This window comes from Sphaeramia orbicularis, chromosome 3 (genome assembly GCF_902148855.1).
Source record: "Sphaeramia orbicularis chromosome 3, fSphaOr1.1, whole genome shotgun sequence".
In the NCBI taxonomy this organism is placed as follows: domain Eukaryota; kingdom Metazoa; phylum Chordata; class Actinopteri; order Kurtiformes; family Apogonidae; genus Sphaeramia; species Sphaeramia orbicularis.
Window position 1 is genome coordinate 46,216,172 of NC_043959.1, and position 26,737 is coordinate 46,242,908.

At 34.9% G+C, this 26,737-nt stretch overlaps 3 protein-coding genes across 6 annotated transcripts; 2 read left to right on the forward strand and 1 right to left on the reverse strand.

The window, feature by feature from the left end:
- Window positions 1-53: 53 nt before the first annotated feature.
- emc8 (ER membrane protein complex subunit 8) lies at window positions 54-3,011 on the reverse strand. The gene is made up of 5 exons (XM_030126189.1): window positions 2,478-3,011; window positions 1,866-1,942; window positions 1,678-1,747; window positions 1,264-1,358; window positions 54-633 (listed from the first exon to the last, which is right to left on the reverse strand). The coding sequence occupies exons 1-5, from the start codon at window positions 2,688-2,690 to the stop codon at window positions 474-476; spliced, it is 615 nt and encodes a 204-aa protein (XP_029982049.1). The 5' UTR covers window positions 2,691-3,011; the 3' UTR covers window positions 54-473.
- Window positions 3,012-3,053: 42 nt separating this feature from the next.
- Window positions 3,054-5,839, forward strand: cox4i1 (cytochrome c oxidase subunit 4I1). Of its 3 annotated transcripts, none has more exons than XM_030126210.1 (5): window positions 3,054-3,123; window positions 3,950-4,026; window positions 4,930-5,094; window positions 5,226-5,357; window positions 5,518-5,839. In XM_030126210.1, exons 2-5 carry the CDS (start codon window positions 3,951-3,953, stop codon window positions 5,652-5,654), a joined length of 510 nt encoding a protein of 169 aa, XP_029982070.1. In that variant the 5' UTR covers window positions 3,054-3,123; window position 3,950; the 3' UTR covers window positions 5,655-5,839. The 3 variants fall into 3 exon arrangements, with proteins under 3 accessions (XP_029982070.1, XP_029982079.1, XP_029982061.1); XM_030126219.1 differs by having other exon boundaries at window positions 3,105-3,128; XM_030126201.1 differs by lacking the exon at window positions 3,054-3,123 and adding an exon at window positions 3,209-3,246.
- Window positions 5,840-10,067: 4,228 nt separating this feature from the next.
- On the forward strand, window positions 10,068-26,115 carry dusp22a (dual specificity phosphatase 22a). Of its 2 annotated transcripts, XM_030125109.1 has the most exons (7): window positions 10,068-10,380; window positions 11,399-11,432; window positions 12,044-12,126; window positions 12,773-12,822; window positions 19,962-20,036; window positions 20,153-20,324; window positions 24,735-26,115. In XM_030125109.1, exons 1-7 carry the CDS (start codon window positions 10,360-10,362, stop codon window positions 24,924-24,926), a joined length of 627 nt encoding a protein of 208 aa, XP_029980969.1. In that variant the 5' UTR covers window positions 10,068-10,359; the 3' UTR covers window positions 24,927-26,115. The 2 variants fall into 2 exon arrangements, with proteins under 2 accessions (XP_029980969.1, XP_029980960.1); XM_030125100.1 differs by lacking the exon at window positions 10,068-10,380 and having other exon boundaries at window positions 11,273-11,432.
- Window positions 26,116-26,737: the final 622 nt, after the last annotated feature.

Sequence of the window (26,737 nt, forward strand, 5' to 3'; positions counted from 1 at the left end):
AAAAGTAATTAAGAACATATATTAATATCTTATATCAGCAGTACAATCAATTATTTTTTTTACCCTTTAAATCTTTATTTATTTATTATATGTATGGCTACTGGCTGAAAATAAAGAGAAAATAGATCAAATCGTCTAAAGTTTAGCTTTATGCACACAACTATGAAAACACAAACCGTTGCCAGAAAATGAAAGCATTAAAGTTGCATTCAAACTCACACCTGCCTTCCTCAGCTTATCATCACCTTTTAAAAAGGTGATCACACACTAACAGTGCAAGTATGGTGCTTGCCCTTTAGAGATTTTGGCCTAAAACCTCAGTGCTCCACATGTTCTCATGAAAGCAAGAGATTTTTGTGGAACAAAGACTGTTCGGCATTTTGTACTCCTGTATTGCATGACAAGTAGCATCCTGCATGCTGAAATGGCAAGAATATTTGTATATTCGTCCATGGAGCTCCAGACAAAGGGTCTTAGCACAAATCTAAGACAGATTTGTTAATCACAGGGTTGGTCCAGTCATTCCTTAGATCATCCAAGTGATTGTCAAAGTCAATCAGGTTTTCATAACATCTGTTCTCTAACAGAGCAGATGTGATCTTCTGTGCTTCAGACCAGTCCTCAAAAGAGTCACTAGAAAACAAAAAGTTGGGTTAGGCAATAATCTTCTAAAATGTATCAACAAAATGTACAAGTGTACAAAATGTTTCCGTTTTCACAAACCTGATACTGAACCATTCCAAGTATTTTAACAAAAAAAATAAATTGATGATCACCGGCCAAACAAAAAACTAAGTTTTCCCTTGACCTTTCCCTTGAAGAATCAAAGAAAACAATGTGCAATAACTTCTGCTAAATCAACACTCATTGCGGGGTGTTAATTTAGTCACATACTGAGTTAAAGAAAAACTAGAATGTTACACAAGATGTTAACAGGTCTGTTCACTTGAACAAAACACAGAAATAACAAAAAGATTGAAAAAAGACAAACTACTCTAGATGGGGTAAGACCATATTTTGGTGTGTTGTGCATCGTCTGTCTTGTTAATGGTACATTCGGATTAGAATAGTTAGGCTTAAAACCTCCGGAAACCTGGGATGGTTCACTATATGACACCAAACTTCTAAGAATCCTTAACAAAACCAATTAAAGACCCAGAGCTAATTAGGTGGAGAGGAGCTAGGAGAGTTTATGTGCCAAAGGCTTACGTTAAGATGCTCACATAGAGTAAAGATGTTAAAGATAGCTCTTCCCAAACTTACACAGTAACCTCTCTGCTTTTCCACTTGTTTTCATGATGATCATAGATAAGAACGATGGGTTCAAAGCAGCTCATTGTTAATCTACTGCTGTCCACCTAAGGAAAAAAAGCAGAAAATAAAACAATTATGTGGCAGCTCTGATTCACCTGTAAGTCTTCATGCATTTAGATAATTGTCTTCAAAACCTGCTGATGTTTTAAAGACTGCTAAGCCCATTTATAGTTTTATATTCTCTTTATATTACACTATATGATCTTAAAATATGCCTGATTACAAAAAAGTAGCAAGATCTGCAGGACAAAAAAAATAAAATCACAGAAAGAAGACAGGCTTATATGCACAGTTTGGGGTAAATGGTAAAAACATGTAAAAAGCAAAGTCCATTTACTCTATCCTAAAATGATTTACTAGTACCATGACAATTGCTGATTCACTGAAGTTCTCAGAAATCCTGGCAGCCACTTTTTCTGCAACTTGGTTGAGTCTGCAAAAGAGAGAAGTGAAAACATTGCATTTATAAGACTGGGGTCTAGTGGGGTGTATCTGTGGCCATCATAGCATTTCTTATGAATCTAGTTAAGAGTAAATTGCGATGCTAGTACCTGGAATCCTTTGTGCGTTCATTGGCTTGATAATATCCAGCAATGACATAATTATTTTCTTTGCACCAGGTATCGATCTGAGAAACAAGAAAAGGACAAGGAAGAACAGTCAAGATGAAAAAAAAATCCCTGCTATTACAACACCTTAATAATGAATACTTCCTTTACAAACATTACATTTTTTACTGTTAAATTCTTTTGTGGATGCTAAATGCTTGAGGTCACTTTAGATGCTGACACACCTTTCATTCATCATCTATTATGTTGATAAGTACAGTGTCTTGGCTGTTATTACTCAAAATATTTAGCTCACAATCCTATAAACACAGGAAAACATGGAGGATTTACTACTTATTAGTGAGTAACATTTGTAATTTAGAAAAAAAAAGTTTTAGATAGGTAAATGCATATTTTTTGGGTTAAACATTATCTAACAAGCAGCAGATCTTCAAGATGCCCCTTTTCGTTGCTGTCACTGGAATGTAAAACATAGTTTCAGTCACAATGTCAACACCTGTATTAGAAACAGTTTCAACAAAAACACATCCTTACATCATAACAAATATATTCATAGCAGAGATTATGTAGAAGTAGACTGCATTACATACTTACCAGTGTTAAAGCTACTTCTAACATTGGTGCCAGAGCAAGAGTACCGTGGAACAAGGGTACACAGTCCACACATAAAACTGGTTCACTGTGGCTGTCTTTCTTTTTATCTTTCGTCTTTTCTGCTACTAGCAATCCGTTCACGGCGCAGTGAGGATACTTGGCAGCATGTAAGAGCATTTTACAATAAGCCTGACTTGTCAGCTGAATCGGCATGTTTATGCGAGGACCAGATGAATCGGAAGAAAGATAGACCCTCAGCGAAGTTGGATAGCTACTCGTTATAGAGGTAGTGCAATGTGAATCCTACCGTTAGCTAACATTACATGTGAAGTCCGGAGAAAAGTAGATATCTACCCCAGCAGTGAACTTACTGCCAGATTTTGTAGTTGACACTGTGCCTCCTAAAGCACACATGTACAATCGACAAAAAACACAACTGTCTTTTAAACGATATTACTTACTAACACAGAACCGAGCTTAACAAGCTAATCTCACTTCCACCTTCCACTCGACTCTGCTGCACCGGTGGTGCCGCAAATTAACGGAAACTATCGTAAAATACGTGGGGCTGGGCCGACAGTAATTTACGTATTTCCGGTCACCATCACACTTTCTTTTAGATCAACGGCGGACGGGAGCAAAGAAGGTAAAGTAGGTCGTATTTACATCAACAGCATCTTTCTATCTATGTATGAATGCATTACATTCCAAAGTGTTCGTGTAATAGTGGCATCAAGGTTTTCAACATGACATTGGCTCTTAGAAAAGTCTATTGTTTGTAAAAATATGTTATAGTATTTAAGCGACTTTGCCAGGACGGATCTGGGTATCTTACCTGCTAACTAGCTGTCTATTTCCACTAGCATCGGAGACGTCAAGGAAACATTCTTTCGCAGATATTGAATCTCACCATTGTCTGCCGAATTATATATGTAATTACAGTGCAATTAAGAGCTGGTCTAATAAGTCATACGTTTGTGTCTCAGTGAAAGTAAAGTCTGTATTCCATCTTATCCTGAGCACTTTGACCTTGTGTGTTCAGCTAATGCTAACATTAGCTTAGCTAACGGTGTAATAACACCGTAATGCTAATCGGTGTTGTTAGGTTGGTCGCGTAAAATGTTCGCTCAAATTTATCACATAAATACAAGATATGTCGGTGTTGTTTGGTTTTAATGTTTAGCCTTTCAAATTTCGAAAGTTTTGTATTCTATAGACAGTTTGTAAGTTAGCTTTATGAGTAGCCTGTTCTTTATCAAGTCCACCATTAAAATATATTTGATAAATGTCAAATCTTGACTTGTTTTGCCGTTCGTAACCTCCAGAAGAAACTATATACATTGTCACTTTTAAACTAAAATACATATTTTATAAAATCAAATATGCCAATGTCTTATTTGTTTATTTATTTTATATGCTGTGCTCTTTCATGAGTTTGCTAATTTCTCTTAATATTATTTTATTTGATACAGAATGCTGGCCTCCAGAGCCCTTAGCCTCATTGGCAAACGTGCCATTTCTACATCTGTCTGTGTACGTGGAGGGCATGGTATGTGTCACACGAAGCGTCAAGAAGTGTTTTCTATTTTTGCCTATAGAGATAATGATTGACCCAGTCAATTTATTGCTCAGTTGTGTACATATGCAAGTCATCGACAGAGATAAAGACTAAACATTTGTTAATGTACTACAATGCAGGTGTATTCTTATTAGAATCTTAACTGTCAGATGGACATCACTGTGTATATTTTTACATTGGATAAATACCATATAAGTTTCGGTAAAAGAGTGCTTATGTGGTTAAAAAAAATAATATATATATATATATATATATATATATATATATATATATATATATATATATATGTATGTGTATATATATATATACATATATATATATATATATATATATATATATATATCAGTATATAAACAGTACACATGATGTTGCACAAACCTGCTTCCTCCTTCCTGGTATTTTCTAGGACATTTCTGTCTCAGTACTATCTGACACATTATTTATGCCATATGTGACAGTGTCAAGACAAATTAGACAGTCCCAAGACCATAAACAGGGTTTTCAGTGACAATATGTTAATATTTCAAGAGTCAAAAAAGTCATTCAGTTTTTTGGATTTACAGCCAACACACTGACATTTGCAATAGAATTAGTAAATACCTAGAGAATACCGGACAGAACATTGAAGCAACATGCTTAACATAGTAGAAAGTGAACAAAGCTTTCAAGTGTGATGAAAATGACAAACTGCATTGAGATGCTATCAAAAGTTAGTGTAGTAATTTCTGTCTACTTGATTACCACTAGTTTTACAAAGAGAAACAAAAATTATTCTGTCTTAGAATACACTTGATATTTAGAAACATTTTAGAGAATGTTTGGATGGGTGAGGCTATTCTGTGTTAATGAGACATTCTCTCCTGTCTTATGTAGGTGTTGCTAAGGTGGAGGAGTACACTCTCCCTGCCTACTTTGACAGGCGGGAGAACCCCCTCCCTGATATCTGCTATGTACAAAACCTGAGTGCGGAGCAGAAGTCCCTGAAGGAGAAGGAGAAGGGCTCCTGGGCTGCACTCTCACATGAGGAGAAGCTTGCATGTAAGGCTTAAACCCACTGCACTCTGTTCTGAACATATTCTAATGTTTTTATGTGTTGGTTGAATTGAGGTCTTTCCTGAATTATCTCTTAAAATGCTAATCACTGTAATTTGTGTGTTTCCAATGATAAGTATACCGCATCAGCTTCCACCAGAGCTTTGCTGAGATGAACAAGGGATCAGCGGAGTGGAAGTCTGTTGTCGGAGGAGTGTTGTTCTTTCTTGGTTTCACTGGCCTGGTTGTGCTTTGGCAGAGGAAGTATGGTAAGTGTTGTGAATACTTTAATGAACTGTGTGATTATAAATATCACAAATTTTCACTGTCTCTTGTTTATTTAAATAAAATTCTACAATTCTCAGTTTTGCACGAGTTGATACTTGTTGAATTGAGTTCATTACTTAAATCGCAAATGTCTTTTTACAGTGTATGGACCAGTCCCTCACACATTTGAAGCTGAGTATAAAGAGAAGGAGCTGCAGAGGATGCTGGACATGAGAATCAACCCAGTGGAGGGTTTTTCAGCCAAGTGGGACTACGAAAACAAGCAGTGGAAAAAGTAAAAGACCAGGAGGACCATAATACATACTTGAAGATGAAAGCAGACCAACTCAAACATACCAGAATACCTATATTTCTGTATTTATCAATTGTTCACATTACCTCAGTCTGTGCATTTTGGAAGACCTCTTCCTCTTACGGTCATTGTGTATTATAGAAATGGAAATAAAAACTGTTAACATGATAATGAATATTACCTCTTCATTGTGTGAACTGGTGTTTCATTTTTAGGTAGACTCTTTTGAATTGGAGAGAGCCTTCATTACCTCCCCCAGGAGGTACTGTGATCACTTTGTGTGTTTGCGTGCGTGCATGTTTGTTTGTTTGTTAGCAAGATAACTCAAAAAGTTATGGATGGACTTTCATGAAATTTTCAGGAGATGTAAATACTGGCACAAGGAAGAAATGATTAAATTTTGGTGGTGATGGGGGGGGGTAGGTTGCGCTGGGGGCAAATCTGTCTTGGCGGAGGTCTGCGCTCTCCAAGTGCTTTTCTTGTTTAAAAGTGTTATATTATTCTCTTAATTCAGATTAGTAATGCCAATACTGTAATTCAACTGAAATATTTTAATAAAATTTTCCCTGGATTATGATTCATAGCTATATGATAGTCATAGTTATTGATGTTTTACAATATTTACATCAGACTAGTTGCTCAAAGAAGGACAAACTTTAATATGTTGTCTCTGATTAAGTTGCCCGGATCGTTACTAATATTTTATTGTAATGTTAGCCTTATAGCACAATGGCCAAAGACTAGTTTTTTGGCGAAATTGTGATATCTATAAATTTACTCTTCTAACACTGCCTCATCATTTTGCGTCATTGGGCATGTCCTGTAAAAAAAAAAAGAGAAAAGACTTAGGCTATGCTATCAGACTAACATTAAGTATTTGTGTAATGAATAATTTGAGTTTATGTATATGTAAAGAAAATGTTAAGGTGTAAATCTTTGAGTCTATCAGCTGGTTAGAATGACATGGAGAAATACGGAAAATATACAGTACTGTACAAAGGTCCTAAGTTTGTCGGTTTAGTTATAATGACCACACATATGCATCTCTCAATTTCTGTATTAAGATACAATCTGGATATATGGGAAGAATATACAGCATTAAAAACAACATTTAAGGGGAAAGATTACGTCTCCAAACCAAAGAGGTACTATTTAATCTGACCTTCCTACGTCTTTAACCCAATGTTTTTCAGCCTTGGGGTTGGGATCCCACATGGGGTCACCTGGAATTCAATTTGTAGTAATTGATAAAAATAAAAACGTATTAATAAAAAATAACTTGTGAGTTGAGAGAGATAATCACAATACATAACATGAAAAGCACTCGGAGAGTGCTCGGCAAACTGATGCTTGGCAGCCATGTCACCGTTTCCAGAAATGATCCCTATGCAAAAACTAGTATCATAATTATTTATTGTATAGTTTATCATCATACTAAAGAGTAAATAACAATATAGAATTGTTATTTCTTTATAAAAATGCTTATTATTAGAAAACTGTTGATTTAAAAAGTGATGTGTGACATTCTTAATTTATGTATTGGCGTAACATAAGCAGGATGGATCAGCACCATACTCCATATTGCAACCTGTAAAAATAAAATATGTGACATGTAGTATATAATCTTGTAAGAAAAACTGGGGAATCTAAAATTATAGAATATTTGTTTTTCAGGTAAATTCAGTTAAAATATAACTTGGCCATTTGTGACATGAAAATATAGCATTAATTGTGATGAAATTGGACATTTTTGACCTGAAAACATAGTTCATATGACCATCAACATGTTGCAACAGAACTGAAATCCTGTAAATTTGCAGAACTTGCATTTACCAACACAAAGTTCCTTTGGGGATTCACTTATTGATTTCTTATGCACAAAGACATAAATAAGACCTCTAAGCAAATTTTAGCCAATATATTATATAGCCTAAATGTCATTTAAAATGAACATTTATTTGCAACATAGTATAGCAAACTATTACATGATCAAAAACAAATTAATTTTAGAAGAAAAAAAAAAAAAGTCTCCGTTTTGAATGTCTGTGGTTGCCAGAAATTTGTGATGTTAAAATGGGGTCACAAGCTAAAAAAGGTTGGGAACCATTGCTTTAACCCTTCTGTACTGCATTAACTATGTGATGTTTCATTCAGCTCATGTAACTGCTGCTTCTTGTCATGGGGTCAGGGGTCACACTAAATAGTGATTTTTAACCTTCAGAACCTATTTCCAACTTTATTTATAATGCAGTTTAAAACAACCACAGTGGACCAAAGTGAAGTACAGAAGACTAAAAGCACAATAAAAGCATAAAAAAAACAATTAAATAAAACAAGATAAAATATGAAAACAGAAACAAAATGTCATTTGATTCCATTTTAAGGCTGTGCTCATATTTGGTGTATCTGAAGAGAAGAGAATGAGAAATGTGTTGAGAATGTGTTCATTTTGACCTAAAAACAACAGACCTAGAGGTGGTCTAAGCAGCTGCATTAGTCCATGATCTTTGACGTAGGGGTTGGGTGTTGTTGTTTTTTTTCTTCCTATAATGTGTCTAAACATTAAGCTGTGTGACCTGCAAGTGAAGGTTGGAGCTGGGGACAACTCTTTTTTTTTTTTTTTAACGTCATCTTCTTTTTTTTCTAACTTTATTGAGAATATTTGAGTATACAGTACAAAAATTTGAACAATCAACAAGATGTCAAAAAGGAAAAAGCATTTGAACATATAAGTTTAAGAAAATAATGTATAGCTTTAAAGATGCAAAATATAATATCCAAACAATATTATAAAAAAAAGTAAATAAATAAATAAAAATAACAAATCTGACAAATATAAATAAATAAATGCAACAAAGAGTTCAGTCAATATTAAAGAATTGTTTATAAATAGCCAGGGTGTTAGAGCTTTTTTTTTTATTATATATAAATTCTAAAGATTTAATATAATTTTCAAATTCCAATAGGAAGATTTTAAAATTTGAGTGTGTTTTAGTATATTTATTTTTATGTATATGAAATTTTTCAAATAAGATGGAGAAATTTACAACAAATTCTAAATTGTGTAGCTGGGAGCAAGTTTTTTTTTTTTTTTTTTTTTTCCAAAATGCTTTATTCAAACATTCAATATACAAAAAGGCACAAACATTGCACAACCACATATTCGTTGTCCATAAAGGCACAGACAGTGCGCAAACACCAATTGAAGTGTACAAAAAAAAAAGAAAAAAAGACAGACTTATGCTCTCAACAGTCGAATAAATAACGAAGACATAAATCAACATAAAAATAAAGAAAATAAAGAAATTTCAATTAAGTAAAAATAACATTAACTCTCTTCCTCTTTAAACCACGTATCGTATAGCTTGACAGTTTTTATGCTCTTCATTGAATCTAAATAACTCAATGCTTTGATGTATTTCTTAAATTCACAATTAAAATGAATAAAACAGGGGGTTACTTTGGACACTCTACTTTTGTGTATGTGAAATTTCCCAAACAAAATTAATAAATTAACCCTTTCATGCATGAATTATGAAAGCCCTAATCAAGATTTTTTTCCCTGAGTGTTTCTATTCCTCTTTAGGCATTAAAAAACAATGCAACTGAAACATTTTTATGAACCTATTTTTCATGGAGTTGCAAAATGTCTACCCAGTTGGACACCATGCATTTAATTTTTGAAGCAAAGAAACATGTGTTTACTGATATATTGTGTGAAATCTATAAAATAAAAACATTTTTAATGCTGCTAATCTGATGTTTTCTCACATTTTAACATACTCTAATACTAGTCATTACTCACTTCATGGAGACATGATGCAAAAAAACCAAAACAAAAACAAAACCCTTTTTGTTAAAAAAACAAAAAACTGTCAAGTACAGTCTAATAACAATAACAAGAAATTGATTTACACTCAAACATATTACTGCAGATTAAGTTTATCAAGAACAGCACAGTTACAGTAATGGTATGAATTACAGTGTATAGGATGATGCATCAGCGTCCACTGTGTTGGGTGATATTGAACTAAAACAACAAAATCCATGAATATACAAGAGAACAGCTGTAGAATAGCTGTCCACTGTAGTGACCAGTATGCATGAAAGGGTTAAGAAAAAATTCAATTTTGTCATTACTGTGATCAGAACAAGTGATAATGTTTTTACATTCTATCTTCACACTTATTTTAATTTTGCACAGAATAAAACTTTCTAATCGAGACCAGAACTCATTAGAATGTACACAGTCATACAATAAATGTGTTATTTTTTCTGATTCATTGTTACAGATAGTGCACTTATTTTCAACGTCTAAAAGGAGCTGGGGACAAGTCAGCAGCTGACTGCAACATGCTGTGACGTCACTTACCGGATGAACCCGCAGCTGCAGTTGTTTCACGTCAAAACAATCCGGAAGACGATAGGCTACAGCATGACGGAACTGTTTATGGAGCCGAGACGAGGTTATGGGGCTACAATAACATTACTCTTTAGACATGGTTTTACAGGTTGATAATGCTAATGACTAGTGGAAGAACTCTGCGAACTGACCGTAGATTAGCCACCATTGTCTAAGTCTAAAAGAAGTGCAGTGACGCCTCGCGCTGTGCATTTGTAGTCCATTGTTACAGATCACAGCTGTGAGACGTTCAAGTGCTGTAGCTTATCGCTCCTGGTTTTCACTCATCATGGGAAATGGAATGAACAAGGTAAGCTCTGATTTTGACACACATCTATGTTTTCTGTTGTTTTATTCTCCCGTTTATGTATTTATTTATTTATTTATTTTTAGCACTAGGGCTTTCCTTCTCAACCTTAATTCATCATAAATCCCGTTTCGCTATAAACCGCAATGATATTAAAAGCAGCCGAATTCAGTGACAGACTGTGCACACTGAAGTATGATGGGGTCTGACTCTGCTGTGTCTGGGGCTTATTAACTGCGAGGTTGTCACTGAGCTGAAAACTTTGAGCTTGCTGTACTGTAACAACTGGATTCCAGGTATCCAGGTATCTAGGCCAGGTCCTACCTGCTGCAGACCTTGTCCTCTGATCCTATGATAAGACAGTTTGTCTAACTTCACCCTGAGGATCCAGTCAATTATTACAAGTGTTTTTAACCTTGCTTTACATCTGAATCCTCCTGCTTGGTTTTGACATAATACTATTTGCTCATGATGCTGAAACATCTGAGATAAGCTCACTGACAAACATGTTTTTTTGTTTTTTTTTTTGTGTGTTTTTTACTTTATTGCCATTTTTTTCTGTGACAGGTAATTAACATCATTAATGAAAAGATAGAAGAAAAAAATGTAGCCTAAATAAAAATAAACATAACAGACAAAAAAAGAGACTCATGTTATAATCATACATTCCAATAATGTCTGTAGAAGTCAGACTGTTTCTGCTGTAGTTTCCAGTGGCAGAACACTATAGATGATGGATCTATTCTTATGTTCCAGCAGCTATAGAGAACTCACTGTATCCATATAAATCCTGCACTTTGCAGTGTCTCTTCTCCATTTTGGTCTGATAATAATGCATCAGTGCTTCAGACCTTGTATGGCTGTAGGCAGTGTTTCCCTTGCTGGTACTTCTTAAGCCTTAAGCCTTTAAATCTAGTCGGACTCAGTCCAGGGCATTAGCTCCTTTCAAGTCAAGTTTCGACGCTGTATTGTCACAAATATCTAACCTAAATGCAATATGTCTGTAAATGCTGCTTCACAGGTTGTTGATGGACTCTACCTTGGCAATATAAGAGGTAAGAAAAACATTATTTAACTTGACTAGTAACAATAAGTGTAGTATCTGCTTTCCTGCATACTTCTAAAATCGTGGTAGGTTTCTTTGATATAAGTGATGTGTCTCATAAGGTATATTATGTATTTTAAACTCTGATGCATTGTTTTGATAAAATCTTCACTACAAAAATGTCAATTCAAGTTAATTTTATGCATCACAGAACAATTAATAACAAATTTGTCTCCAGGAGGTTTACAATCTTTAAGAATATGCAATATCCCTTATCTTGTATCTTTCACTTTGGAAGATACAAGTAAATAAATTGGTGGAAAAATCTAATTTTATACACTGAAAGTATTTTGCCCCTGTTGAACCAACATAACTATTTTTTTCAGTTGTTACACCACATAACCTGGCACAACCCAGATACCCAGATAATGTGGCATCTGCAGCTTTCTAACTTTAGCTGCTGAGCTGATGACCCCACATGACACACAAGCAGAGCAGCTAAAATTAGTTCAAATGACAGGAGCAAGTGACCACAGGCCTAAGTGAACCAAATGATGCTGCAGGACTGTAAACATGGACCAGACTAGTTGTTGGGTAACTTTGTCTTTTTTCTTGTCCCAGATGCAGAGAACAGAGAAAGTCTTTCGAAGAACGGCATCACTCACATCCTATCTGTGTATAACAATGCCAAGCCCGTGTTTGAGGTCAGTGTAAAAGACTGGTAATGTTGTCTGATGTCTAATTGCAAGTTGTCATGTATCCAGTTACACTATTTCCCGTCAAAAGTCTTTTGCAGATTTTGGTATGACAGTGCATCTAGCCCCATAATTATGTGATGAGTCCTGTCAGCCAGTTGGGGGTACTGATGAGTTGTAGTTGGAGTGATGTGTCTGTGCGATATTGTTGATGGTGTGTTTAGGAACAGGAGCTAATGATGAAATTTTTTTAACTTAATCAAATCTGCTGGAATTTTCAGGTAATAATAAAAAGGAATTTCCTCAGAATATTTCTCTGCATGTTTTACGCCAATGATGATATTTTATCAGGGTATGGAGATTTATTAAAAACATGTTCAATGTTATTTGATTAAAAAAACCATCATCTGTAGTTCATCTTATCCGGGTGTCTTGTCTTCAGTGTTTTATGTGGGGAAAAAGTGAGAACTAGACAGCTATAATTTTTATTTAATAATAGGAAACTACTTTGAGTTACAAGGACTGTAGACACGGCAGTAACACAATATATGTTTGTCTTCTAATGCAGTGCATTTAGGTCCATTCACATGTGATGTAATATGTGTTCTTGGATTATATTTCAATAGTAATGCAGTTTCTTTAATTTACCTTCCAGGACATGACCTACCTTTGTATTCATGCAGCTGATGCCTCCAGTCAGAACCTGTGAGTATGATGTTCTCCCTTATTCACACATTCAGACGCACTTAGATGGCACTTAAAGCATACATTGAGTTTTCCTTGCCCAAGTGAAGTTGGTATGAGTCATGCAGTTTTATTTCAACACTATTGCTCACCAGATTGTGGCTGCAGGGTGTGACAGTGCAACACAGACCGTTACTATTGTATGAAGCATTTAGGCTGCATAGAAGGCAGATTGATTGTTTTTAGTTGGGTGATTCCTGCCAGTGGGTTTTTGATATTGAGACTGTGAATATCCTCTGAAACTGTAAAGGGCAAACACCATATGTCTCAGTTCTGTAGGAGTCATTAGTCAGTCTTTCATCCAGCAGATACTAACGCATCTGAGTTTTAACCAGAAGTTAAACAGTGTGACTTCAGTAATGCTTCACATGAGTATATTTCTATGAACAGTGAATGAAGTGTTGGTCAGTCATTTCAAATTTGTCTCCAATTTTTTCCTTAATTTAAGCACATCCTTTAACTGTTTACTTCAACAATAGGGCTAAACATTTGACACAAAATCTACTAGTGTCTACTTTGTTATGTAGACTCTGCACAGCAAAGCAAAACATTCATTGTATGTTGCTAAAAAAAACTTGGCATGTTTGGATGTCTTTATTTCTATCCAATTAACTGTTATTTATTTATTTTTATTTTATTTAAACTTTATTTAATCAGGTTGGTCTTTTTCAAGGGAGATCTGGTCAAGGATACAAAAAAATATAAGAGGAGAACTATATTTCTGTCCATGGCATAACACAAGGTTACCATAGCATATTCTGTAAGAAAGACAACTTTTGTCTCTCAAAGAAATAATTAGTAAGACCGATTACTGAAGATTCCCATTATAGTTGTTAATTTACTTTATTGTGTTTGACGGGTCACTGATAGATGTCATCAGTCCAATGCTACCGTTGAATGTAATTCTGTAATATGAGTAAAGCTGCAGTTCTTGACAAATGGATAGTGTCACTGAATCAAAAATCCATAATTGCCTTTTAGCATATTGTGATGTGGCCTTCAGAGGACTTGAGACTTCTTTGTCCTGTCCTTAGCTGTAGGAAATACATTTTTTGACTGTTTTTTTTGTTAATCACGTGTTCATCACACATTTTCAGACAGGCTGGAGGATTATATACATGACGGACAACAGTAATTGCTGATCAGATTTAGTCAGACTCGATTCTATTGCTCTACTCTTTCTCAACACGGAAGCTTGGAAGTGGCTTCAGTTTTCCATAACAGCATGAAATGACATCAGGGAATCTACCTATATTTAGTAATTTGATTTTGACCAAGAAGATGGTGATGCAGAAGGAAGGTGTGTATCTTCAAATTCATATTTTATTTTATTTTATTTTATTTTATCAATGACGTTAGCTCCTGCAGCCTTAAGTTTGTAAAGGTCTAAGGGGCCGAGTGTTAGCAACAGTTGTATTAGAGAGAAAAAGAGGGAAAATGAGCCAGAGGAAGAGGGAAAAGAGATGGTGTAAGTATGTGTAATGTCTCATTGTCCTTCAGGAGGCGTGTTGAAAGAATCATGAGCTGTCCCTCGGCCCCTGCAACAATCACTAACACAACACATTAGTCATTTATGGTTCCTTGACCTTATGCAGTATTAACAGTGGTATTTTAGGATCAAAAATTCAAACGTTCCAGCGATAATAGTGCCATCTTCTGGTCAATGAGGGTTACAGCACAGACAGGAGGCTGGTGGCATGGATGTAACACTCACTGTGATTTCCCTTTGAAAATTGTAGTTGACTGGTGAGTAATAAGTAGTAAAACATGTAAACAGTGCAGTTTTCATTTGCAAGATTGAAGATTGTAGTCACATTAAGTTTGAGATAAAAAGGGAAGCGTAGCGATGTTCATTGATTATACTGCCAACCACAGGACTGCTAATGATATGAGACATTTCCTGATTGAATGGATGTAGGTTCTTTAGGTCTGGTACGACAGTCAGTTCATCCATCAAACGTTATTTGTGTAAGCAGCTTTTATACAGATTAGAGCAGTAGAAGTCAACCAGTGGTGGATTTTTCTAAGGCCCATATATTAACAATTGTGTCCAATAGGAAAAAGCAGATTAATCCGCCGATGTCACTGCCCCTTGACAGTAGATTTCAGTGGAAATGTACTATTTCCGACAAGATAATTACTGAGCACCGAAGTCAAAGTAATGAATACAACAATAAACAAGTGGTGCCGGGCACAACAAACCTCGCATGTATTGTAGCTTATTATACACCCTTGTGTTGTCATATTATTCATGAAGTTGAAAAAATAAATGCACAGTATGTTTTTGTGACTTTTTTCTGTTTTGATCTTCTTTACTTGATATTATTTCCAGGTCACAGACTCTAACCTTCACCCCCAGAGCTCAAAATTTTAACCCACAACAAGTTTAATCAGTTCCTCAATGGCTTTCATTTATTAAAATAAGTTAATTTTTTCCCCAGAGTGAGTTCAGTAGAAATTACACATTTTTTATGGATGCTTTTTTTTGACTGAATTCCCTATCTTTTGTGATGGTGGAGTACCACAATGTTAGGTAAATGGTGGAAAAAAAATTTTTAGGAAAAAAAAAATACTGAAAATATGAAAAAAACATAGGTGTATGCCTTAGCTTTATGTCAGAGTGATGTATAACAATTGCCTCTATATATGTGCCAAGTTTGAAGTAAATAGAAAAAAAAAAACATGTTTTTATAGACATTTGAAAATTCGGCAAATAAGTAGATGGGAAAAAGAAAGTAAAAATTCATTTAAAAAAATTAACTTTAACCAACTTTTCCCAAAATGTAATGAGATCTATTCTGGTTCCCTGGCAATCTATATATCCAATTTGGTTTGAATTCAACCAGTTGCTTTGCTGCTGAAGTGTTAACAAAGAAACAAACTGAACCAAAAACAATACCCCTTGTCTCCCCTTCGGGGTGCGGGGAAAAAAAATAATCTGGATCACTGGACATCAAACTAAGAGTGTAAATCTGGGACTAAAGATCAAACCAACTGTCAAAAGTCTAGACAATTCACACTGATTATTATTATTGTTATTATTATTATTGAGTGAAGAAGAAGAATATTAGATATTGGCCACCATCAAAACCAAGTTCTGTAGATACTGTAGATCACAGGTGTTAAACATACGGTCCGTGGGCCAAAACCAGCCTGCCAAAGGGTTCAGTCCGGTCTGCTGGATGAATTTGTGAAATGCAAAAATTACACTGAAGATTTTAATAATAAAGCATGTCAAAATAATTTTAGTCCAGGTTCCACATACAGACTAATATGATCTCAAGTGGGTCATACCAGTAAAATACTATCATAATGATCTATAAATAATGACAACCATAAACTTCTGTCTCTTTTTAGTATAAAAAAAAAGTAAAATTGCATGAAAATGTTTACATTTACAAACCTTCCCTTTACAAAAAAGTGAATAACCTTTACAAACATAAACAACCTGAAATGCCTTAAGAGAAGTAAGTACAATTTGAACAATATTCTATCTGTTATTAAATGTTTTATCTATTTATAGATCCACTGTGATCTGTAAGTTGTAATGTCATGTGTAAATGAGAACTTGAGGCAGAATATTGTTCAAATTGTAATTTTTCATAAGACATTTCAGGTTGTTAATGTTATTCAGATTTTTAAGGAAACTTTGTAGATGTAAATATTTTCATAATGTAATTTTACTTTTTCATGCTTATTTTTTCACTGATCCGTCCCAGTTGAGATCATAATGAGCTATATGTGGCCCCTGAACTAAAATGAATCTGACACCCCTGCTGTAGATAATTTGTAAAATGTCTTTAGCTTAAAGTCAAATGAGAAATGACAAAATCATGTGAGATCAAACCGACTGAAGTAACATACGTTAAATATAAATTTATGCATAAAAATAAATTGAATTGTACAAAAAAAGACTTGAACAAAGAGTTAAACAACAAAAAGGTAAACTAAGAAAATAGAATAATATTATCAATTAAAACATCTATAAGACAAAAGAAAGGAAAGTAGAAAACAATCAACAGTGCTTAGTGGTGTACAAGTGTGTTCTTCTAAGCTGATTTTGAATGCACATGCAGAATTAATGAGTATATTAAATAAAGAAATGTATGATTCTTTTTACTTACATTACACACGAAAAAGAAAAGAAACTGGAGCAGGGTAAAATAGAAGCTAATGAGAGTTGAGACTGTTTGGTTGGATGTGTCTGATTGGGCTGGGTTGGAGGTGTCTGACCTCCACTGTCGCAATCAGGCGTCTTTCCCTGAGGCAGCAGAGGAAGGAAACCTTACTGTGGCATCTGGCTGTTGGCTTCGACCACCCAGGGTTTTAATAAACCCCCTCTGTCACAATCACTGACGGTAGCAGTGAGGCAAACTGCCGCCCTGCCATCAGCATCAGATAGGGGCCCTTAAGTCCAGACCCGAGTCCCCTCCCACAGCTACAGTCCAGTATGGAGTCCATCTCGTTAACATTTGTCATTTGTGACAGAAGACAATATGAAGATAAAGTGACATTGAAATTAACAAAACAACAAAAAATAACAACAAAGTAATCAATTCCCCTTCCTCATAATTATAATCCTCTGTGTGTGCACTGACCATGAAAGTGTCAACTCATTTGCATCAGAAATTTCCATCTGTGTGCAGCGTTTGCAGTTCTTTTCTTGTGTACTTTGGAAAAACGAACCTGCTACACAGTATATTTTTGGTTTGAGTAAAGATTCATATGCATATTATTTTTTGAATTGCATTAATTATTGTAGCACTCTTTTTCAAAAGTTGTCATTGCACAGACATTATAATGCAGCAGATTTTTTCTTTCAGTATTATTATCTGGATTCAGCTGTTTTAAACCTCAAAACTTTGTCACAAGGTAAATTTCTGCATATTAAACAAGATGGCCGGAAACTTCTTTGCTAGGAAGACAGAACAAAGTGCTGAGAAGACATGTTTTGAAAAGGGGTTTGGATCTCAGGAAGAAGGAAAAAAGTAAAGTGGCAGTCAGTCTATTTTAGCCCCAGTCTGTTATTCTGTCTGCTATTGAGTAACCGGCATCTGCTCCTCTGGAGACGGTGCTATCAGCCATGCACTTCTTGGTTATGCAAAGCACCGGTGGTGTTTCCTGACGGTGAAAAAGTAGGCCTGTTGAATCCACTTTTACTAAACTGCGCTGAGGTCAGAACACCATCATTAAAAGCTGCTGTGTGTCTTATGAGTTTAAATGATTTACCATTTTTAGGTGCCAAATGAGCGAGCACTGATTGTAATTTTGCAGATAGACAGAAATGACAGTTACTTCCCTTGTCTCTCCCTGCCGTCTGAGCTCTGGTCTACCACAGAGTCCGGCGCTGAAGAAACTCTGACCTTTTTTCTCACATGACTTGCTGGAGTAAATGAAAGCAACATCACAACTCTTGGACATTGCTGTTTTTCAGTAATAAACAGCAAACAAAACTACCTGCTTTATCAAAAAAATCTCACTATTATGTTGAGGTACCAACAGTTTCTAAAGTCAGAATCAGCAAGCAAACCAGGTCTCCAACACAGGAGTTTCACTTCAAGGTGTTCTTTCTCATATCCTATAATGTGTAATGTGAAATGTATTTTTAGATCTACACACTTTTACAACACCTATGCCATCCCGCTGTTGTAAAAAATTCTAACTGATAGATTTGATGAGTAATACTAGTATCAGACATCCAACAACTGACTCAAAGTGAATCCTAGTTTATCTGAACAAAAAGTAAAAATCTGCAGCACCTTCGCTAATATATGAATAGTTTGTCATATTTTGAAGGATAAATGTGATGATTTTCTCAGTTCTTTGCCACATTTTATTTGACACGCGTGGCAATGAAACATCATTATGATTTAGACAAGGCTGGTTAACCCCACAAATGTATTAAACCGCACACATAATAACAATCTGCAGCTTTTAACATAGTAATCCCCCAAATGGAATAACTTTCCCACAAACGTAACAGTCACCTACCACAAATGTAATACCTCATTTCCCATAAATGTAATAATTGTTACGTTTGTGGGGATTTATTATGTTTGTGAGATATAAAAATCTTCAGTTTACAAAATTGTAATAACTTCCCACAAATGTAATAAATTAGTACATCATATATTTTTAAGTCATGCATGTATGAATAATCATTCTTCTTTATTTTTTCTTCCCATTTATTCTTGTCTTTTGGATACTTTCCTTTTTAGAATGATCAAATGTTGCAGTTACACCACATGGTAGTAATTCCAGATTAATAAGTGTTTAATTACAAATACAAGTGGAGGAACTAAACAGAACGGGTAAAAATGTTGTAAAGGTTTTATTATAAAAGCTTCAGTATAAACTGGATATTATTTTTTCTCATTAAGTATAATAGAAGCCTATGTTTGAACCATGTAAATAAAATGTCTGGATATGATTATGATAACAATGGAGAGGGTAGGAGCACACTGTAGGAAAATGAGGTACTCTGTTTGTGGTTGGCAACCGTTCTTACATTTGTGGGAAAGTTATTACATTTGTAGGATTATTATGTTAAAAGCTGCAAATTTTTATTATGTTTGCAGTTTATTACGTTTGTGGGAGTTATTATGTTTGTGGGGTTAACAAAGCTGTTAAAGATGAAAACCGGCTAGTTACACCACTTTTTTATAGATTAATGGATTGGTTTTTTTTTGGTATTATTTAACTATTATGTTATTTAATCTAGCTCCACACACCTTTGTACATGATAGGTGCATGGTAAAAAAGAACATTCTGGAAACAACAAGGAAAGCTCCCTCAATTTTTACTTTTTGTGATTAGTATTTTGAATGATCATTTATTTATTTATTTAACTTAAAAAACATAATTGCACTATAGTTTTGTGTGAAACAGAGGGAGGATATGTTGATGTTTAAGATAATGTATTAAATTCAGAAGAACCGAGACTGTGCAGGAGCTTTTCTTGTTGTTTTCAGATTCTGTTTAATCTGTGAAATAATTTCTGTATTCATTATCAGCAATCATTCGTTGTAGTCCTTAGTACTGAACGTCACAGAAAGTGTGGGAAGTTTGCACCCTTACAAGTTGTTTTCTTTTTCTTTTAGGTTACAACATTTTAAAGAGTGCATCAGCTTTATCCATGAATGTCGCCTGAATGGTGGATCTTGCCTGGTTCACTGGTAGGTACTGACGACTAAAGCTGTACGTAGATCAACTTTACCGATAAGAAAAGCATAAGATAAAGATCAAATTGCTATGTGACAGTGACCAGGTTGTGTGTTGTGTTGGGCTGCAGCCTTGCAGGTGTGTCCCGCAGCACTACCATGGTGGTGGCCTATCTGATGACCGTCACACACTACAGCTGGGAGGATTGTCTGTCTGCAGTCAAAGCCGTCCGATCATTTGTGGGCCCGAACTACGGCTTCCAACAGCAGCTGCAAGAATACCAGACGACACGAGTGTCAGAGGTACACACCCAGAGGAACACATCATAAACACATACAGTACTGTGCAAAAGTTTAAAGCCACCAGTAGGTTTGTTGTAATGCCCTTGCCTGTAAACTTGGAGTTATTTTGTTTTCAGACACATTCCTCTTTTTTTTTTTTTTTCCTCTTTTTTATTCACGTTAGTAATCACCTTTAACCAGATCTAATGACTACATACTGTATCCCAGTTCCACTTTATCTTGGTGAAAATATTTTATTCTAACTTTATGGACAGTGTATATTGGTATAATGTACATGTGCATTTCTCAGTCTGTAACAAGACATGACTGAAATGAATGAAAGGAACAAGAATGAAAGAATTTCAGAAAAACACTGACTGAAGTATCCAGTATTTAGTTTGACCTTCTTTTGGATTTAACATGTCTTGAAGTCTGAGGTCTAGTTTTTTACACCTGGTTTCATTTAACACACGTTCAGTATTTCTTATTGTTTGGTCTACTTTCACACACTAAATACTGACTGTTTCCTGAATAAGCCATGTAGATTATTTTTTTTGTCATTTTTTAATGCTGTTCATATCTCCCTCTATTTCCTTGCTGTATTTTAGTGGACTCATAAATAGATATATTTCACATAACAACTGTGCATAAACAACATAAGGGTGACCTAAGACTTCTGCACAGTACTGTAGTAGCTCCAAAAAGCATTCTTCCACCTTTGACAACTTAAGGTGTTTCCACACTCAAGTCAGTAGAGATTTGCCGTGCTAATATGTAATCCATCATTTAGACATACCATATCTTAAAGTTTATTATCACAGGTTCATTGTTTTTCCTCAGCAAATCAATTTTTTGTAAATGCATCTTTGTGTTTTATACGTTTGATTCTGAGACAGTCACAAAGTCGCTCAAACTCACAGGATGTGACAAATACATCCATCACACCCTCTATGCAGTTGGTGGTTAACCTGTAACCTATTAGTCAAGGCCTATGGGTTTCAACAAATATATTATATCTGACAGTTTCAGTCAGCAAGATAGCCATGATCCACTCATTAAATCTTTAAAATAAGATGCAGATTTACTTTTACAGTGTATTAAACTCCATTTCATGAATTCTTTAACTTAGAACAAGTTTCCCTAATTTTCACAGATTCCGTTTTCTTTTATGATGACAGTATCTTTAATAGGAAGTATTAATTTAAAGTTTATGGCTTTGTGAAAATAGTTGTTCTTTGCATGAATGAATAATCCTTTAAAGAGTCCTGTAGTTATCAGCAGACTAGGAACGTGTATTGTTTTAATCATATTTTGATATGTTTGATGGGAGAACTCATTCTAGTTAGCTCTTCTCATTCTTTCCCATCATTTTTGTTACTTGGAGGTACCTAATTCTAATCCTAACCTTTCTCCAGTGCTGTCACAGTTAAAGTGAAGTTGGAATATGGGTCTGGCCTTGTGAGACTTGGAGGCACCTTGTGCATGACTGTATGACAATAACATTGACCAAGCCATTAAGTAGCGAAGGGGAACTGCAAGGGGGGTTTGCTGGGATTGCATTAGCTTGGTACTGCTAATCACGTGTTAAGCATTACTGTCAGCATCTTGCAACATAACATGACTGAAAAATTCTTCACTGTTTGTAGATTTCGAGGATTTTAGAGGAAATAAGTTTTCTGTATGTGTGTTTTTCCCACATGTTTCAGATAGAAATTGAGGAATTGTCAAGACAACAGTGTAGTTTGTTTTATACAGTATCTCACAAATTGGCTGACACTGCATGAAGTAAAACTCACAGTTATTAGTTGGAGGGGGACTTAGAATAATGGAATTTGCAGTTGGTTCGACCACAAAACAACTGAAATGCTGCAGTGTACATACTTTAACTGCCTTTGAAAATGTAATAATAAAGTAATAGACAAACTTAACCCATAAAGACCCAGTGCTACTTTTGTGTTAGTTCCCAAATATTTTTTTCTCTCTATTTCAACTTTCTTAAGTGATTTATCACCATTTGTCATAATATTATCCTCTGTATTTTGCATTTTTCAGTGAAAATCGGGCATTTTCCTATATTTAATTTACTGATCATGTACTTTAATCATCGTGGTGAGATTACATTTGAGGGTATTTATATCAAAAACAAAGAAAACTTAAGAAAAGGTGACTTTTTCAGGAAAATATATCATTAACTGAATGTAAAAAACAAGTGTCTCTATCCACTGTCATTTCTCAAACTCCATGAGTTTTACTGGTGAATCAATGTTGTAGAAGATGACAGTGTTTCTGCATTCACTACAGAGCCTCTGAATGTCCAAATGGGTCATATCTGATGACCATGAAAAGATGACAAACTGCATTTTAAATCAGTTATTTACATGTATTGATAGGATTAGTGGATCAACAGGTATTAAACATTTTAGATCAGTAGATGGTTTTGGTCACTGGTGGATATTTGGGTCTTTATGGGTTAATATTCTAAGTCACAGTATGAAAACGTATTCATCTTGGATAATGTAGCAAGATGTTGTGAGTTTATAGGATATGGCTGATAAAAATTTTAATATGTTAATATATTCTCTGACAGTTGGTTTGAATTAAAATCTGATAAATGAAAAAGTCTTGTCTTTTCAGTTGTGTATCAGTTTACATAAAGCCCCTTGAACTTCCACTAAATGTGTAAATGTATAACAGTAATAAATTGGACTTTAAAATTGCATTTTCATTTTAAATGGCTATATTTGACATCTAATATTACATTTTCTGGTTCATGGTTTCTGTTGATTTTTTTTTTTCATTCATTTTCTTTTTCAATATGACTCCATGTAGGTCAGTCACTTACCTAACACCTGATATCAGATGTGTTATCTTTACACCTTGATATTTCTTTGGTTTAGTTTTATTGTTCTGAGTATCACATGAGTCAGTACTGTACTGTTTTTGTTTTTTATATTGAGGCAGAGTATAATTTTAGGAAGATGAATGTGCTGAATGAATTACTTTGAGAGTGACTTTCACTTCATAATATTTCGTAAAGTATAAGGTGTTGCACAAAATTTCTTTAAATTCCTGGATATCATTGGACAAATTGCCACTCCTTTTTAGTTTTAGCTTTTAGTTTTGAATCTTCCACAGAGAAATTAAACTTCTGCAAATGTTGTAATAAAAAAGCTGACTAAACCCCACAATCTACTCATAAGCACTTGTGGTCTGATCTGCATTATGAATTGCATCAGAATCATGGGAAAATATATTAGTTGGACCTTTAAAAGATCAATGAAGTGAAGCTTTTTGTATTATAAATATTAGAAATATTTCTAAATTCCAGAATTGTTTGGATTTGTAATATTACTGTTGAATACAGAATGTAATCAAACCAAAAACTCTGAAAATACAGAAGTTCATCAAGTTTAAGAATTTTTGGGTGGTAGCATGTCTATAGGTGTACTTATTCTAAATAGCTTATATGATAATCTTTTGTTTTAGTTGGCAAATTTCACAGAAACCAGCCATAAAATAAAATCTTGAGCACTTACCAAAAACAAAAATTCAACACATATTTTGTTTACAGGTTTTTCCTGTACACTGATTTGTATAAATATATTTTAGAGCTGCCTGAGTAATTGAACTGTAATTATAGTATAGTATAGATTCAGTGCTGCACTGTTACACTTGTTTGATGTTTAAGTTTGTGTTTGACTTGGAGGGGGGGTGTTAAATGTCAATGATCCCTAATATGTGCATTTTCAAAGGAAACAGGCTGAATATTGTCCATATTCATCATAATATGTATGACTGCCCTAATATGTTTACGTTTTATGTCCACCTTGTTTTTATATGTAATTAGGCTTATTATATTTCACTTTACATCATTTTTACATTGTTTAATATCTTCTTTTCCATAAAATATAAACATGTCCTTTTAATGTCCAGATGTTTGTGTTCATGGTGTTTCAAAATTCTCCTGCCATGAGTCAAAGCAAGATGCTGGAATTGTTGTCATGAATCATGAATATTTTTACACTACATACTATTGTAATGCAGAACAGGAGTGAGAAAGGAGTTCTGTGGAAATACTGACAGGTAACTTCACTATCAGTGTCTGCAGAAAGGCATTTCCTAGGAAGGCTTTCATCCCAGACTGACTGTACTGCCCTCCCTTCAGCCCTTTGTGTCCATTTCGTAACGCTCTATTGAGGTCCACTGTAGTTCAAATGGTAAAGTTTACTTTGGAAAAAGTTATGGCTAAGAAAAGTGTTGCTTTTGGCAAAAGATGAATTTCAGTGACAGAGGGAATGAGTCAGGAAAAACTCAACCCAGACCTAATATAACCACCTCTGTAATGCTTACATAAAAGAAAAGGTTAAATAGATTAAAAGCCTGACTTGACATGTATCATTTAGTGACGTTTGTTCATCCTCTCATCCCCAGTATCGGGCATGGTTGCAGTCCAATTTCCGTCCAAGTCCATTTAATGACCAGGAACAGGTGGGCGCCCTGCTGAGCCAGTTCACCGAGCAGCAGGAGAGCCAGAGAAGAGGTCCAGACCACCGCTGGTTGAACCAGGGGGTTGGTGTCTGTGCTCTGCCATCTGACGCTGATGATCCTGAAGCCAGCAGCTGAACCGTGGGCGTCTAGTCACTCTAACCTCCTGCTTCAAGCTGTCTGGAAATGACAGTACCTTAATTTTCTGTTCTCAATTCTAAATCAACTCTAGGTTATTTTAAGCAATGAAGGTTGACTTAGTATTGAGCTACAGGCTCTTTTTCACTACCAGTACCTCCTATGTTCCCTTAAGCCACAACAGGGGTATCGGTGCTCACAGACGCCTTACTCTAAAAACCTCAGCACCTTAGCCATAAGATACAACCCGTACTTCCATCTTGATTCTGTGTATCTGCAACATTCAGCTTGAAAGCCTTAAAGATGTGACTTCATGAGGATGTGATTTGTCTTAAAAAAACATTTTGCCTCTAATTATAGAGATGTCCACAAAATCCTTAAATCTGCAGCCAATACACTAACTATGAAAGTATTAGTTTGTTAAACTAGGCCGGTATTTGGTTGGTGCTCAAACTACATGCAAAACATAACATTTTTATACAGTACACCCTTAAACAGTAATTATGAGGGAGCCTTCTGGAGCTACTCAGTCATTTTTATTTTTTAGTTCATATTTTAAGGAAATCTCAAGCTGCCTGTTGTCACATACCCTAATACACTAATTTGTGTCAATATCAGCCACAGAAGCCAGCACTAGTCCTTAAAGCTGGATGCATCCTTGAGCTCTCACTAACTTTATCTTTATTCTACTACTTAGCAGAACTGCTGCTGCAAAGGAAACATGCTCACTAAGTGGCTAAAGAGGGAAGAAAATTACCTTTAATAGCCAAGACTTGCTGTAGTTTATCCACAATTATTTGATGTGTGATAAATTAGGAGGTGGCTTTTGTTAGTAAGTCACCAAAAATAAGGAAAAACTGGTTCACACCTTGAACATAGCACAAAAAATGAGTTGGCAAAATGTTTCTTTAATGACACTTGGCAGGTTACAATGGGAAATGACTTGGCTTGAGTTAAATACCAACTACACATGAAGGAACTGCCGGCCAAATACTTATGTCTTCCTGATTTTACTGAATTTATGATTCATCTTTTTATTGTGAAAAGGCCTATTTTTAGGGAATTTGTGTCATTAATTCATGGGTACATTTATGTGATTTAATTGCATATTTATGGTGTTTTTTGAGTTTTATAATAAAATTCCATGATTGACAAAAACAGATGATAATAAATATGTGATATTAATGGTATGGTTGTACGTAGCGTGCGTTTGTGTGAAAGTAAAAGAAAAACTAGAATATATTAGATTCCTCTAAGCATGACAGTTTACAGCTTCACTGTCACTTACAATACAAATCATCCTGATAAATGTTTTGATGAATGTTACTGAATGGTGAAGAGTCTATACAAGAGTCTGTACATTCTCACATGATTGTAATCAGAACACGAAGAATGTTATGGGGATATATTAGACTTGTGCAAACGGGTAAAAACTGAACTGATGATGAAATGATGGCAGACTGGACTTTCATTCATGTTTTAAATGACCAGTTTAACTTGTGTTTTGTGCTGAACTAAAACATCTAGTCCATCACAAATATAACACATAATGACAAATAAACTGGATACAGAAATGCAGATGATGCCAATGCAGGAAAGACATTTTCAGGAAGACATTTCAGGTATTTATACAGTACAATGTTCCATTCAACTTCCCGCTACCTGTGAAAAGGACTGGAAAGGTATTCTTGATTTTCATGTCTGATGGAGCAATGCGGGTAACTGTTGTTAGATCCAAGAAATCAGACTTACTACAAAACTACCCGGCAGTTATAGTGAAAGGAACAGTTTTTTCTTTTTCTTTTATAAAC

Bases quoted from the DNA above. Each gene is read 5' to 3' on its own strand.
- emc8 (XM_030126189.1), bottom strand. From the start codon at position 2,690: ATGCCGATTCAGCTGACAAGTCAGGCTTATTGTAAAATGCTCTTACAT. The intron at 1,359-1,677 runs GTACTAGTAAAT...TTTTTTCCTTAG, and splicing joins GTGAATCAGCAATTGTCATG to GTGGACAGCAGTAGATTAAC. The intron at 634-1,263 runs GTAAGTTTGGGA...TTTGTTTTCTAG, and splicing joins AAAAGCAGAGAGGTTACTGT to TGACTCTTTTGAGGACTGGT.
- cox4i1 (XM_030126201.1), top strand. From the start codon at position 3,224: ATGACATTGGCTCTTAGAAAAGT. The intron at 5,095-5,225 runs GTAAGGCTTAAA...TCCAATGATAAG, and splicing joins ACATGAGGAGAAGCTTGCAT to TATACCGCATCAGCTTCCAC. The intron at 5,358-5,517 runs GTAAGTGTTGTG...GTCTTTTTACAG, and splicing joins GCTTTGGCAGAGGAAGTATG to TGTATGGACCAGTCCCTCAC.
- dusp22a (XM_030125100.1), top strand. From the start codon at position 11,375: ATGTCTGTAAATGCTGCTTCACAGGTTGTTGATGGACTCTACCTTGGC. The intron at 20,037-20,152 runs GTAGGTACTGAC...GTTGGGCTGCAG, and splicing joins GGATCTTGCCTGGTTCACTG to CCTTGCAGGTGTGTCCCGCA. The intron at 20,325-24,734 runs GTACACACCCAG...TCTCATCCCCAG, and splicing joins AGACGACACGAGTGTCAGAG to TATCGGGCATGGTTGCAGTC.